We start from the raw sequence: 15,892 nt of genomic DNA, 5'->3' as shown, positions 1-15,892 counted from the left end.
GACAACGCTGATGATTTCATCTGGAGTTGAAACGAGCGTTTGCATTTTATGCTCTGGTGGGTGGTACACAGTGTATTGGGAACGTGATTTCAAAAGGCCTGCAGCGTTACTAGCACAGTGGAATGATCCCATTGAGGGGTTGTTAACAGGGATTGAACCTGGAAATCCCAATCTGTAAGCATGAGTCTGTACCACTTAGGGGAAAGGATTTGCGGCCAGCTTTTTAAAGGTAGTTAGATGCCTAAAGATGCAAATAGGCACCTACTGGGGTTGTCAAAAGCTCCTAAGAGCCTGTCTCCCATTGACCAAAATCTTCCCCAAATCCTTTAGCTGTAAGCAGTAGCAAACTCAGAAACGTTCTATGTGGACCAGCCACTGGAGGGGCATAAAGCCATGCTGTCCTATTGCAGGTTACAAGAGCACAGCACTACTTTGAGAGTAGGGCCAAGAGTCAATCGTTGGTGACTGATGGGGAAAGTAAACGTTTTGGTAGGGTTGACAGAAAAAGTGAGTTCGTTTTCACTCTATACTTTTTGCAAAAAAACAAAAGGCCATTTTCTGAGGCAGGAAAGTGTCATTTTGCCACTAAAAGCGATGATTTTGCTAAGAGAATGTAAAAAAAAATAAATTCTCAATGAACATGTTTTCAAGAGGTTGTGATGAAAATTCACGAAAGGCAGCACGAGGTGATGAGAACAGGGAACTTCAGTCCTAGAACAAATCTGTGACCACATCACTACTTCACAGGTGGATATTTGAGTTGCTCACATTAATGACTGTACCGATCACACTTCTCTAAGGGCAGGTCTTCACTACAGGGGGGGGTCGATTTAAGATACGCAAATTCAGCTACGCGAATAGCGTAGCTGAATTCGACGTATCAGAGCCGACTTACCCCGCTGTGAGGACGGCGGCAAAATCGACCTCCGCGGCTCCCCGTCGACGGTGCTTACTCCCACCTCCGCTGGTGGAGTAAGAGCGTCGATTCGGGGATCGATTGTCGCGTCCCGACGAGACGCGGTAATTCGATCCCCGAGAGATTGATTTCTACCCGCCGATTCAGGCGGGTAGTGTAGACCTAGCCTAAGAGCGAAATTCACCTGGGCAGGGAGCAACCCAGGGGCTAGGCACTACTTAAGTCCTGCTTCAGCACTATTGTTAGGTCTTAAGTGGTGTCAGTCTTGCACTGGCTGCGTGCACAGGGGTGAATTTCACTTCCATCACCTGAGCAATAGACTGGGAGCCAAGAACTCCTACACTGTAAACCCAGGTCTGCCTCTGACTTCCTCTACAGACTTAGGCAAATAGCATTCCTGGACTCAGTTTTCCCATCTGCACTATGGGGCGGGGTTTTCAAAAGCACTGACGTTTTGATGCTAATCATATTTCCCTATAGAGCTTTAGCTCCTTATAATTACTAACAATATAGGGAGCATTGTTTAAAAAGGAAATGTATCACTAAAGTTACCATTCAATATGGGCCTCAGCTGCAGAGTTCAGATATTGAGCCAGATCCAAACTTTCCTGAGTTTACGGCTGTTCTTCATCAGGGGTTTGGTTTGCCCCATAATATGGTTTAGGCTGCAGTGGCAAAATCTGGATGTATCCAAATCCAGATGCCAATTTTCCCAAAGTTTGGGAGCTTAGGGTTGATGTGTATTGAGATCTAGGGTTTGGGCCAGTGTAGGTTTCTCAAAAACACAGAGACATGTTTGCAGAAGTGTCTGTTAATTTTAAGTTTGTTGATTCACCTACATGAAATCTAAGTCCGATAGCTGTGATCCTGATTCTGATGTTGATTCTACTTATGTAAATTCTACTTATGTAAATTATAATGATCTCCATTGAAACTAACGGAGATACACTCTTATAAAAGCTAAAGAACTGAATTTGGCCCTTTTCATTTCCGGTCTGACTGTACTCTAATCAAAGGCCATGGAGGAATCCCACTGTAAAACCTGGTGGCCCCTGCCAGATCTGTATATACAAATGCAGGTTTTACACCTGCAAACAAATGGAGAGGTGCAAGCATTATGGGAAATTTGACCCAAAGAGATGCAGGAATTGATGAAGGAAATTACAACCCACTCTTGGGAATGTATTATGGATTCCTTGATTAATTGTGAAATTATAAAATTTAGAGACGAAAACTGTTATGCACATAAAGAAGTTAGATAAAAAACATAAATAAACTGGCATGCACACAAAGAAGTTAGATAAAAAACATAAATACTCTTGTTGAAAGGTTGCAATGTTACAATGCTTTATTTCTCAGAATTCAGAATAACTCCCCAAAACAGAGAGCGACAAAGCAGGCTGCTCCCTAAAAGTGAGAGGCACAACTCATCCCACTTTACCCTAGGGTGGGTGGCTGCAGACTCACTCAGATGACCAATGTCACATGGCTTCCCTCAGAGCCCCCTCACTTGCAAGCAGGACCAGGAAATCCTCACACTTAAAAATCTCTTGTTATTTTTAACACAGATTCCAATACACCACAAAAATGATGTTGTGGAGCATCTGATCCATCTTTCTGTAGTATTCATTGCTCCATGTGGGGTGGTGGTGGTAAACAAGACAAAGAGGATAACCCTATTAATACCGAGGAGTCTGGTGGCACCTTAAAGACTAACTGATTTATTTGGGCATAAGCTTTTGTGGGTAAAAAACCCCACTTTTTCCGATGCCCCTATTAATACCCCTCCTCTCCTCTTCTGAAAAAAAAATCCATCCATGACATGAATATCGTTACAGCTATTCATATTTGCAGCTTTGCAAACAAAAGTAACTTGAGCTCACACTGCAGGATGTAAGCTGATCTCATGTGGGAGTCAGAAACGATAATTTCCCTCCATGTCACAGCAGTACACACCCAGCTAAATGCATCCCATACTGGTCAATCCCAGAGATGGGATATTGAATACTAGCAATAGAGTACTTGTCTGATCTGCCATGGTTATGGATACAATTTTGTCAAGGTAAAATTATGCGTAATGCGTACAGTCACAATAAAAATAAATAATTTCAAACTATGGTCATGATAACTTTATGGACCCTGCTGATGAGCACAAACAGTTCATTAGCTCACTTTGGTCAGGTCCTCTTTGAAACAGGACTATCTGAAGCCTGTCTCCCAAGCAAAGAGGAAAAAATTCAGAGGGAAGGGTTGTAGACCAAAGTGGATGAACAAGGATCTCAAACAGGTTATTAGGAGAAAGCAGAAAGCCTAAAAGGAATGGAGGAAGGATGGATCAGCAAGGAATGCTACTTTTTGGAGGTCAGAAAGTGTAGGGGGAAAAGTGAGAACTGTCAAAAGCCAAGCAGAGTTGGACATGGCAAAGGAAATTAAAACCAATAGTAAAAGGTTTTTTCAACCATATAAATAAAAGGAAAACCAGGAAGGAAGAAGTGAGACTGCTAAACACTGAGGATGATGTGGAGATTAAAGATAATCTAGGTGGGGCCCAACACCTACACTAATACTTTGCCTCAGTTTTTAATAAGGGTAATGAGGAGCTTGGGACAATGGCAGGGTGGCTATTGGAACAAGAATATGGAAGGAGGTGGAAGCCAAACTCAAAACAGTTTAATGGGACCAAATTGGAGGGCCCAGATAATCTCCCTCCAAGAATATTGAAGTGGCACATGAAATTGCAAGCCCAATAGTAGAATTTTTAATGAATCCATAAATTTGGGGGGGTCTACCCTGTGACTGGAGAATTGTGAACATAGTACCTATATTTAAGAAAGGGGGGGGAAAGGCGATCCATGAAACTATGGGCAAGTTAGTTTGACCTCAATTGTATGCAAGGTCTCAAGAACAAATTTGGAAAGAAAAAGCAGTTAAGGACATAGAGGTAAACAAGTAATTGGGATAAAATACAACATGGTTTACTAAAGATAGATCATGCTAGACCGACCTGATCTCTTTCTTTGAGAAGATAACTGATTTTTCTAAACAAAGGAAATGCAGTAGATCTAATCTACCTGGCTTTCAGTAAGGCATTTGATACAGTTCCACATGGGAAATTATTAGTTAAATTGGAGAAGATGGGGCTTTAATATGAGATTCGAAAGGTGGGAAAGGAACTGGTTAAAGGGGAGACTATATAATGGGTCATGCTGAAAGGTGAACCGTCAGGCTGGAGTTCCTCAAGGATTGGTCTTGGGACGAATTGTATTTAATATTTTCACTAATGACCTTGACACAACATGCAGGCATGTGCTAATAAAATTTGCAGATGACACAAAGTTGGGAGGTATTGCCAATATGGAGGACGATTAGAATATCATGCAAAAAGATATGGATAACTTTGAAAACTGGAGTAATAGAAATGGGATGAAATTTAATAGTGCAAAGTGCAAGATCATGCACTTACGGATTAACAACAATAATTTTTGTTGTAAGCTGGGAAAGTATCAGTTGGAAATGGCAGAGGAGGAGGAAGACCTGGCTGTGCTGGTCGATCACTGGATGACTGAGCCGCCAATGTGATGCGGCTGTGAAAAAAGCAAATGCAATCTTGGGATAGCTCAGGCAAGGTATTTCCAGTTGAGATAGGCAAGTGTTATTACCATTATACAAGACACTGATGAGACCTTATCGGGAATACTGTGTGCAATTCTGGTCTCCCATGGTTTAAGAAAGATGAATTCAAACTGGACCAGGTGCAGAGAAGGGCTATTAGGATGGTCAGAGGAATGGAGAACCTACCTTATGAGAAGAGACTTAAGGAGCTTGGCTTGGTTAGCCTAACCAAACAAAGGCCGAGGGGAGATATGATTGCTCTCTATAAATATCTCAGAGGGATAAATACCAGGGAGGGAGAGAAGTTGTTTAAGTTAAGAGCCAATGCTGACACAAGAACAAATTGATATAAACTGCCATCAATCAATCTAGGCTTGAAATTAGATGAAGGATTCTAACCTTCAGAGGAGCGAAGTTCTGGAACAGCCTTCCCAGGGGAGAAGTGGGAGCAAAAAACCTAACTTGTTTTAAGATTGAGCTTGATAAGTTTATGGAGGGGATGGTATGATGAGACTGTCTACAATGGCATAAGGCCCATCCACAACTGCTGTTAGCAAATATCCCCAACGGCTGGTGATGGGACACTAGATGGGGAGGGCTCTGAGTTACTACAGAGAATTCTTTCCCAGGTGTTTGGGTGGTGGATCTTGCCCACATGCTCAGGGTCTAACTGATCACCATATTTGGGGCTGGGAAGGAATTTAGAGTCAGATTGGCAGAAACCCTGGTTTTTTTCACCTTCTTCTGCTACGTGGAGCACGGGTCATTTGCTGGTTTGAACTAGAGCAAATGGTGGATTCTCTGTAACTTAATTCTTTAAATCAAGATCTGAGGACTTCACTAACTAAGCCATAGGTTATGGACCTACTACAGGAATGGGTGGGTGAGGTTCTGTGGTCTACAATGCACAGGATGTCAGACTAGATGATCATGATGGTCCCTTCTGCCCTTGTAGTCTATGAGTGGGACTGGATCAAAGCAACTAATACACTGTTAATGCACAACAGCCGATTGAAGTGAACTAACAAACTGTTAATGTGGGGTAGCAGGATCCATATAAATGGCAAAATTCACAGTTCCGTGATTGTGGTGACCTTTCATGGTTGAGTTGAAATAAAGGGCAATATTCACGGGTTCCATGACAGTGTGCACCAGGACATACTCATATCCTTAGCCATAGTGAACCCTACCTCCCCTGGCAATTCAGGATTGTTACCTATAGGAAATCCCCTAGTGCCATCTTGAATTAGAATCGTTCCAGCCATGGGGGTTCTGGTGCTTCCTTTTAGAGATGGTTCCAGGTCTAAGATGACCTTATTCATAGGACTGTTTTCCTGATGTCCCACCCAAATTTACCTGGGATCAGTTTCATCCATAACTTTCAGTTTTTCCTTGCAAGTCATGAACATTTCGAAGTTGCAGGAAAGTAAAAGACCAGGAATAAGTGAGTTTGACCCAATGTAAATTGCTTGGTCTGCTCTGATAATATCTGAGGTTCTTAAAGTTATTTCCTGTTAGATCAGGTGAGTGGCATATGCAGGCCATCAATTATGCCAGGCATTAGACAAATTTAGTGGAGAACTGTAGAGATCTATCTGCTTTCGAAGACACAAGCTTCCTTTGTGGACTCATAGCAGTTGCAGATCATCAGATCCATCCTTTGCAAGGGCAACCTATACTATCTATTGCCCCAATAGAAGACATATCAAATATTAACCTGAGAGGGAGATTTTCACCTTTTCATAGCTTTGTAGATTTTAAGGATAGGAGACACCTTTACACCGGGTGGTGGTGGTGGTGGTGGGGGGGGGGGGGCGAGAAGAGATATTTAACCTAAAGGACAATGTTGGCACAAGAACAAATGGGAATAAATTGGCCATTACTACATTTAGGCTGGAAATTAGAACCATCAGAGGACTGAGGTTTTGCAACAGCCTCACAATAGGAGGAGTGGGGGCAAACCAGCTAACTAATTTTAAGATGGAGCTTGGTAAATTTATCAGTGGGATTATAGGATGGGGTTGCCTGCAATAACAGGGGAGTGTGATTGATGACCGAGGAAGTCCCTTTCGATCCTATGTTCCTGTCTAGACTGACCTCCTGCACAACACGGGCCATAGAACCTCACTCAATTATTCCTATATAACAAACTCGTATGTTGTGATTGAGTTAGAGCTTTTGGCACTGTTTTGATCTAGCTGATCTGGGTACCGCAGTATTCTGCGTCTGCTGTATTATGACTGTAGTAGTTTTCTTTCATACAGGGAACATCATTAAAAAACTGCCACGGAAGACTGCGGTCCCCATAAACGACACAGCCATATTCTGCGTGGAGCTGGACAATGAGTGCCAGAACATCCGCTGGCTGAAGAATATGGAAGAAATGAAGCCCAATGACCGAATCACCATCACCTCATCTGGCAAGCAACATACGCTGATTATCCGGGAGTGCAAGATGGAAGACGCTGGGGAGATCGCATTCCTGGCTGATGAGTGCAGAACATCTACCCAGTTCACTGTGTCCAGTAAGCTTTCCTTTATTCTATATTACAGCGAGCGTCAGAATATAAGAATGGTCATACTGGGTCAGACCAATGGTCCAATCTAGCTCAGTAGCCTCTCTGACAGTGGCCAATGTCAGATACTTCAGAGGGAGTGAACAGAACAGGGCGATGATTGAGTGATCCATCCCCTGTCATCCAGTCCCAGCTTCTGGCAGTCAGAGCCTTAGGGACACCCAGAGCATGGGGTTACGTCCCTGACTGTCTTGACTAATAGCCATTGATGGACCTGTCCTCTATCAACTTATCTAATTCTTTTTGCACTCAGTTATACTTTTGGCCTTCAGGTTTAGTGTGTGTTGTGTGAAGAAGTACTTCCGATTGTTTTTTTTAAACCTGCTCCCTGCTAATTTCATTGTGTTACCCCTGGTTCTTGTGTTTTGTGAAGGGGTAAATAACTCTTCTTTATTCACATTCTCCTTACGATTCAATAATTGTATAGACCTCTGTCATATCCCCCCTTAGTTGTCTCTTTTCCAAGATGAACAGTCCCAGTCTTTTTAATTTTTTGTCATACCCCTAATCATTATTGTTGCCCTTCTCTGTACCTTTTCCAATTCTAATAGATCTTGTTTGAGATGGGGCGACCAGAACTGGACACAATATTCAAGGTGTGGGCGTACCATGGATTTATATAGTAGAATTACAATATTTACTGTCTTATTATCTATCCCTTTCCTAGTGGTTCCTAACATTCTGTTAATTTTTTTGACTGCTGCTGCACATTAAGCGGATGTTTTCAAAGAATTACCCACTCACAAAGATCAAGAATACACTCTCAGTATAATTATTTCCTGCTAGTGCCATGGTAAGCTAGATGCTATACAAAGACAATAGAAGGTCCCATGCCTGTTCCAAAGAGTTTATACCATAAATGTGAACTTTGTTAAATTATGATAATATCAAAATTAGAGAGAACAAAAGTTCCAGGGTGAGAGTGCAGTATATGTGTGTATCTCTGCTGTAACAGTCTGCATTGAGCACAAAATGGCTGTGTGGTGGGGCGGCTGCCCCACACAGGCAGGAGAAGGGTTAAGGCCTTGGAGAGGCTGCACAGAAACCAGGCAATCAGGAAAGGGTTTATTGGGAGAGCCAGTCAGGAGAAGGCTTGCTGGAGCAGCCCATATATAAAGGGCTACTCAGCAGAGCAAGGGGCAGTCTCTTCTTGAAGGGAAAGGGGAAGGACTGTCTGCCAAGGAGCACGGGAGATACTGCAGTGCTGGGCAGGGTAGCAGAGTAATAGGGGAGCTCTTGGCTGACCATGGCCAGACTGATGTAAGCGGGGGAATGGTCCCGCTATTGTGGGGTCTTTCCTGGCTTCTGCACTACCCCGGTGAAGTGGGCTAGCGAAAGGATCCGAGTCCTCGCTCCCACTTCCTTTACCCAGAGGCCTCCCTGCCCTTGAGGACTCCCCTTCCACTCTCCTGTCTGGCAGAGTCCTCGTAAACCCCGACAAGGCTGGGCCCAGGATTCCTGGGGGGCTTGACCCCCAACCCTGCTGTGGTCACCTAGGACAGGGGCTAGGGTGTCCCCACTCCGGGGTACTCTCTCTGCACTGGGCACCTCCCTGACCCACTGATCATTTTATACAATTTAAAGCAAATACAAGTTGTTTAATTAACAATTACTTTTAAAAAAGAATAAGGAAAAATGGGAAAGGTTAAAGGAAAACCCATCACCCTGCTCTGTGGCAGGGATCATCACAAGCAGTGTCTCTGGAACGTCAGGGCAGTTCACAGTCTGTTCCTTGTAGGTCCCGGGCCTCCTTCTCAGGCCCTGGCTGTGCTGCAGAGACGCTGTGGGTTGGACACTTGCTCTGGCGGTGGCCACATGCTCTCAGGCTCTAGGTGGCAGGACCCTTCTTCCCAGCGTCGCCCCCGCCCTGTCGGGGTTACGATCCCCCTCCAAGTCTGGCCTGCAAGGCCTCTTGGCTGAGGTATCTCCCTGCGCTGGGCCCACTGCCAGGGTCCCCCTCACTCTCCCCAGCTGCTCACCGCACCCGGCTCCGGACTGCTCCAGCCCCAGCTCCAGCTCCACTCTGCCTCAGCACGGCTGCTGCTGCTGCTCTGCCTTCAGCTCCCTGGGCTGCTTCTCTGGCCCCTCTGGCTCTGGTTGCTACAGCTCTGCCCCCAGGACAGGTCTGCTCTGCAGGCTGCTTCTGTGACTCTGCTCCCAGCTCTGACCTGCTTCCTGGCTGCTTGTCTGGCCCCTCTGGCTCTGGTTGCTGCAGCTCTCCTCCCAAGGCAGGTCGGCTCTCTCTGGGCTGTGCTCTGGCTTTGGGGCTGCAGCTCTGCTCCCAGCAACTTAGCTCGGGCCCCTGCTCTCTCCTTAGCTCGGCCCCACTCTGTCTGACTCAAGCCATTCCAGTTCACACGGAGGACGGGACCCCCCTCGCCTCCTGATTCTCTGATTAGCTTGCCCGCCCTGTCAATCAGGCTGATCTGGAGCATTGGCCTCTCCCCATTGTTCCTGGGGACTGTCAGTCTCAGGCTCCTGATTTGCCATCGACCCTTCCCCTTTTAGTGCTGGGAGCTAGCCAACCAAAACACCCCCACTGAATGTTAGTAAGGGGGCAACAGTCCCCTTACATTCCCCCTTGCTAAAATACTGCCACATCCACCATATTCACACCGGTACATCCGGGCCCCATAGGAACAACATATACCCACATCATTTTATATTAACAACCCATTAGCAATTATCAAAAGAACATTTAACATATTTAACATTTCACATCTACTTTTTAATACCATACATAACACTATTCATTAAAACACTACATAGAACCAATAACATAATTATTTTTAAGTCTAACAGGAAGTATGCCCTTATTAGCCCTCTGGGACCTTCTTAAGACTGGCGCCCTTATTAGCCCTTTGGGACCTTCTTAAGACTGGCGGTTCGTTACCCATATTTTCTATTTTCCTATCCTCGGGTAATACTGGGTCAGTTTGAAGGATCTGGCCATTCTTGTTAGGGTTTGGGTTTGCCCCACTCTGTATTCGGTTTGTGGGACTAGAACCATTTCCCAATTGGTTTCAGCCTCCTCGGGGTGTACTGATCTATGCCTCCTATGGTCCCTGTCTGGACTAAGAGTGCAATGTTTCAACTGGTCCCTATGTACTACTATCCCAGGACCTCCTCGTTCAGGCTGGTTAGTGTACACTGGCAGTTCGGGATTGTTGTGGGTGACCACAGTGGGGGGATTTGGCTTCCATTTGTCCTGTATTTTATTACATCTCCGGTGTCTACGGCTACGAACTGGTACACAGGCACCAGATCTGATGAGAGCCCCACTGGACTTGCTAACATAAGTCCTTTTCCTACTTTGGGCTGTGTCTTTAGTTGTACTGAGAGCAACTTTCCAGGCTGTCTTCAGCCTGTCATGGTGACCTTTGACCTGGTCATCATAATTGGTCACCTCATTCTTAGAAAAGATTTCTTGATGCTTCTCTGGCAACGCCCTTATGTTAGCCACATGTGCAGGAATCAGCCCTTGGCGTGCCGCTTGAACTGGAACTGGCAGTCTCCCATCACATCTTTCTTGAAGAAAGGTAACTCGTCCTCCCTTCTCCCTCGTCACCTGCAGCTCATTTCCTGGTACACAGCTGTGTTCGTCAAGGATCTTCCCTCTCCAAGGAGGAATAACGGTCTTCCGTTCTCTGCCCACTTTAACATTTCCCATATGCCTTGTGGGGCCCAGGGAAAGACTCTGCCTCTCCTCTCGAGCCAGTACTTTACTCAGCACAGCATTCTTTGTAGAGTGCTCGTGACAGTTCATCCTCCTGGTCCTTTTTCCTGGTAAGAGTAGCTCCTTCAGCTCACTAATGATGTTCATCCCTAGAATCCCTGGGACTCCTTCTCCTATATGGCTCCCTTTTGAGGCTTTGTCTTTCAGGATGAAGATGCATTTTCCTGGCAGTGTCTGGCCCATATACTCTATGTCTGCTTCAAGGCACCCCACCCCTGGGATTGCCAGTCCATTAACAGCTGTTAGACGTACAAACCGTGTGCTGTGCATGGTCAGGTCCTTGTCCTTCAGATATTTTTGAAAATGTGACTCAGTAATGGTGGTGACTTCTGAGCCAGTATCTAACAAACATCTGGTCTTCACCCCTGCTATACATACTTCAGCAGTTAGACAGTCTCCAAATGCTCGCTTACAGAAGTCGCTAGATATGCTGGCACTGCCCACGTTCCTCTCAACACTGTATGCAGAGGGATTTTCCACGAAGGACAGGCCTAGGAATCCTTCTGCCACTGCTTGGCCTTCTACTGTAGATGGACCATTTGCTCCTGGTGCCCCATTGGTTTCGAATGCCTGGGACTCTGTTCTCCTTCTCAGTGGACATTCTCGGCTAGTATGTCCTGGCCTTTCACAAGTGTAACAAATGTATCTTCCCAGCTCGTCCTTCAGTGGGGCTCTTTGGGATCCCGGTGCCCTTGGATACTTTGGCATACTAATGGGATTTTTTTCTTTCATCAACTCGGTCATCACTTTCAGCATCTCCCCCTGTTGGACTGCCAGTTTTTGGACAGCTTCACTTAAGCTTTCCAATGTTAGCTCTGTTTGGGGCAGGGCCTTTTCCCCAGCAGCTGCATTCACTAGGCCCCCACTTCGTGTATGGGGGTTAGGCTTGGCCGCCTCTGCCACAGGAACTTCCTCTTCTTCTGACCACATAATGGCAGCCTGCATGAGTTCATGGAACTTCTTACTGGGCTCTTCTTTAAACCTCCTTTTCATTTCACGTCGGAGGGAGTCATCACGGAGCCCCAGCACCAACTGCTCTTTCAGAACCGTATCTGGGTCTGGAACTCGCTGAGGGTCTCGCCGCTCCACTTTGCTCATTCTCTCCTGGAGGTCATATGCGTATGCCCGGACAGTTTCACCAGGCTCCTGCTTTTTCTCAAAAAACTCCTTTAGTCGGGTTCCAATAGGTACCTTGTCTCCATACACTTTTAGGAGGAGTTCAAATACCTTTTCCACATCTTTCTTGTCTGCCACTGCCATGAACTTTACTGTGGCCTTGGCCTGGCCCTTGAGGTGCTCCTCTATGAAGTCCACATGATCTTCTTCAGGTACTCCTAGCACACGCAGAGCCGCCTTCACAGACTTGACCCACTCCTCTACTGTAATGTCTCCTGGTCTAGTCGGGAAGCCACCAAACTCCGTGACCTTCCGCTCCCGTGGGACATAAATAGTAGGGGGTTTCTTAGCTTCTGCTGTCTGTTGGTCTATTACTGCCTTGGCCAGCGATAAGGCTTCTCTCTGTTCAGTTCTAGCTTGCTGTAATGCCTCCGCTTGGTCTGATAATCTGCGCTGAAGTTCAGCAAACTGGGTTCGTAGTTCTTCAATTCCAGCCATGGTAGGGTGCTCAACCAGGCCCGGACCGTGCTACTAGAACTTAACCAGAAAACCAATGGGATGGACCCTGTGGATAGGATCCTGTTCGTGACGCCAATTATGTAAGCGGGGGAATGGTCCCGCTATTGTGGGGAACTTTCCTGGCTTCTGCACTACCCCGGTGAAGTGGGCTAGCGAAAGGATCCGAGTCCTCGCTCCCACTTCCTTTACCCAGAGGCCTCCCTGCCCTTGAGGACTCCCCTTCCACTCTCCTGTCTGGCAGAGTCCTCGTAAACCCCGACAAGGCTGGGCCCAGGATTCCTGGGGGGCTTGACCCCCAACCCTGCTGTGGTCACCTAGGACAGGGGCTAGGGTGTCCCCACTCCGGGGTACTCTCTCTGCACTGGGCACCTCCCTGACCCACTGATCATTTTATACAATTTAAAGCAAATACAAGTTGTTTAATTAACAATTACTTTTAAAAAAGAATAAGGAAAAATGGAAAAGGTTAAAGGAAAACCCATCACCCTGCTCTGTGGCAGGGATCATCACAAGCAGTGTCTCTGGAACGTCAGGGCAGTTCACAGTCTGTTCCTTGTAGGTCCCAGGCTCCTTCTCAGGCCCTGGCTGTGCTGCAGAGACGCTGCGGGTTGGACACTTGCTCTGGCGGTGGCCACATGCTCTCAGGCTCTAGGTGGCAGGACCCTTCTTCCCAGCGTCGCCCCCGCCCTGTCAGGGTTACGATCCCCCTCCAGGTCTGGCCTGCAGAGCCTCTTGGCTGAGGCGTCTCCCTGTGCTGGGCCCACTGCCAGGGTCCCCCTCACTCTCCCCAGCTGCTCACCGCACCCAGCTCCGGACTGCTCCAGCCCCAGCTCCAGCTCCACACTGCCTCAGCCCGGCTGCTGCTGCTGCTCTGCCTCCAGCTCCCTGGGCTGCTTCTCTGGCCTCTCTGGCTCTGGTTGCTACAGCTCTGCCCCCAGGACAGGTCTGCTCTGCAGGCTGCTTCTGTGACTCTGCTCCCAGCTCTGACCTGCTCCCTGGCTGCTTGTCTGGCCCCTCTGGCTCTGGTTGCTGCAGCTCTCCTCCCAGGGCAGGTCTGCTCTCTCTGGGCTGTGCTCTGGCTTTGGGGCTGCAGCTCTGCTCCCAGCAACTTAGCTCGGGCCCCTGCTCTCTCCTTAGCTCGGCCCCACTCTGTCTGACCCAGGCAATTCCAGCTCACACGGAGGACGGGGCCCCCCTCGCCTCCTGACTCCCTGATTAGCCTGCCCGCCCTGTCAATCAGGCTGATCTGGAGCATTGGCCTCTCCCCATTGTTCCTGGGGACTGTCAGTCTCAGGCTCCTGATTTGCCTTCGACCCTTCCCCTTTTAGTGCTGGGAGCTAGCCAATCAAAACACCCCCACTGAATGTTAGTAAGGGGGCAACAGTCCCCTTACATTGAGGCCCTGATGCAGAGAAGGTGCTAGGGCTACGGAGGATGTGGCTCAGGGAAAGTGGGCAGCGGGAATAGGAGGAGGGGCAGTAAGTGGCTGCCAGCTATAGGATCCTTGGGCCGGGACCCAGACTAGTGGGCGGGCCTGAGTCCTGCCCCCGCCCCCCGTTTGCCCCTACGTGCCAATGAGGAGAGGGGCCTAAATCCAGACTGCAGTTTGTCCCTGAAGCCAGGGGCTAGACTAGGGTTACCATATCTGAACTTTCAAAAAAGAGGACACTGGGGGGTGGAGGGGTGTGGTAGCACCACCCCCTAGCCACTCCCTCCCACTTCCCACCCCTGACAGCCCCCCCAGAACCCCCGATCCATCTAACCCCCCCTGCTCCCTGTCCCTGACTGTCCCAACCCCTCTCCACACCCCTGCCCCCTGACAGCCCCCCCAGAACTCCCGATCCATCTAACCCCCCCTGCTCCCTGTCCCTGACTGTCCCAACCCCTCTCCACACCCCTGCCCCCTGACAGCCCCCCCAGAACTCCCGATCCATCTAACCCCCCCTGCTCCCTGTCCCTGACTGTCCCAACCCCTCTCCACACCCCTGCCCCCTGACAGCCCCCCAGAACTCCCGATCCATCTAACCCCCCCTGCTCCCTGTCCCTGACTGTCCCAACCCCTCTCCACACCCCTGCCCCCTGACAGCCCCCCCAGAACTCCCGATCCATCTAACCCTCCCTGTCCCTGACTGTCCCAACCCCTCTCCACACCCCTGCCCCCTGACAGCCCCCCCAGAACTCCCGATCCATCTAACCCCCCCTGCTCCCTGTCCCTGACTGTCCCAACCCCTCTCCACACCCCTGCCCCCCTGACAACCCCCCCCGAACTCCTGACCCATCTAACCCCCCCGCTCCCTGTCCCTGACTGTCCCAACCCCTCTCCACACCCCTGCCCCCGACAGCCCCCCCCAGAACTCCCAACCCATCCACCCCCCCTCCCTGTCCCCTGTCCTCTGACTGCCCCCCTTCGGCAACTCCCCCCCTTACCGTGCCGCTCGGCTTAGAGGAGGTGTCTGGCTCCACGCCCGAAGGAGCGCCCCACCCCGCCTGAGCACTGCCGAGCGTGCTGAGGCTGTGGAGGAGGGGGGGAAGCAGAGGAGGGGCTCTGGCCGCCGCTGCCAGCCCCGCCGCTGCGTTCCCTCACAGGCGCACAGCCCCGCCCCCCAGCGCAGCCAGGCGGCGTGCTAAGGCTGCAGGGGATGGCGGGGGGAGCCGGGAAGGGGCTTTGGCTGCCGAGGCCCCAATGCGAGCGGCGCTCGGCCGCCCTGTCAGCCGCTTTTCAGTCGATAAATAGCCGACCGGGGGGAAATCCCGGACATTTTTAGATTTTTAGAAATCCCCCCCCGGACGGCTATTTAAAGAGCGAAAAGCCGGACATGTCCGGGGAAACCCGGACGTATGGTAGCCCTAGGCTAGACTAGAGACTGCAGTTGGCCGCTGAGGCAAGTGGAGGGACTGAGGACCGCCTGTTCCCCGAAATGGGGGAGACAGTGGGCTGGGGCAAAGCAGGAGGGCCATGTCCTGAAGAGGACACCGCGGTCCAGGAGCGACACCTGGGTCCAGGTGGTGGAGACGGTGGAGGAAGTGGAAGTAATGGCGAGCGAGACACCGCTAGTAAAGAACGTCCTGGTGGTCCAAGAGAGCTATTTCCCAGCACGACCAGCAGGAGGCGCTGCGGCCGTGGCTCTGTACTGTTACAGGCAGTGATTCAGAACTAGGGCAGGGGACTTCTCTCCATTTAAAGATGCAGTACACAGATAGCAATTCACACAGGCAACCTACAGTGCCTTTGTTTGTGTTCATTGTTTACAGAGCACTGTAAATGTGCCAAGTGCTTTAAAAACTCTATTCCCCAAATGCTTAGGTGGTTCTCTGAGTGGTCTCTGCCCTGTGGGACTGACACCTCCTGGCTACTGAATCTTCTAGAGGTCAGTGCCCATTGGGGTTGCTTGTCCCTCTGTCCTTCTCCCCTGCAGA

The 15,892-nt window shown here is 49.1% G+C and overlaps 1 protein-coding gene across 1 annotated transcript in view; it reads left to right on the top strand.

Annotated features, from left to right (window-relative positions):
- The first annotated feature begins 6,764 nt into the window (after window positions 1-6,764).
- OBSCN (obscurin, cytoskeletal calmodulin and titin-interacting RhoGEF) overlaps window positions 6,765-15,892 on the top strand; it is a 277,319-nt gene continuing 268,191 nt past the window's right edge. The window contains exon 1 of the mRNA XM_065399153.1: window positions 6,765-7,053. Within this exon, the coding sequence (XP_065255225.1) occupies window positions 6,765-7,053 (289 nt within the window). The remainder of the gene's footprint in view (window positions 7,054-15,892) is intronic.

This window comes from Emys orbicularis, chromosome 2 (assembly GCF_028017835.1).
Source record: "Emys orbicularis isolate rEmyOrb1 chromosome 2, rEmyOrb1.hap1, whole genome shotgun sequence".
Lineage (NCBI taxonomy): Eukaryota > Metazoa > Chordata > Testudines > Emydidae > Emys > Emys orbicularis.
Note: the sequence above shows the minus strand (reverse complement) of the source record. Positions and strands in the feature narration are given on the sequence as shown.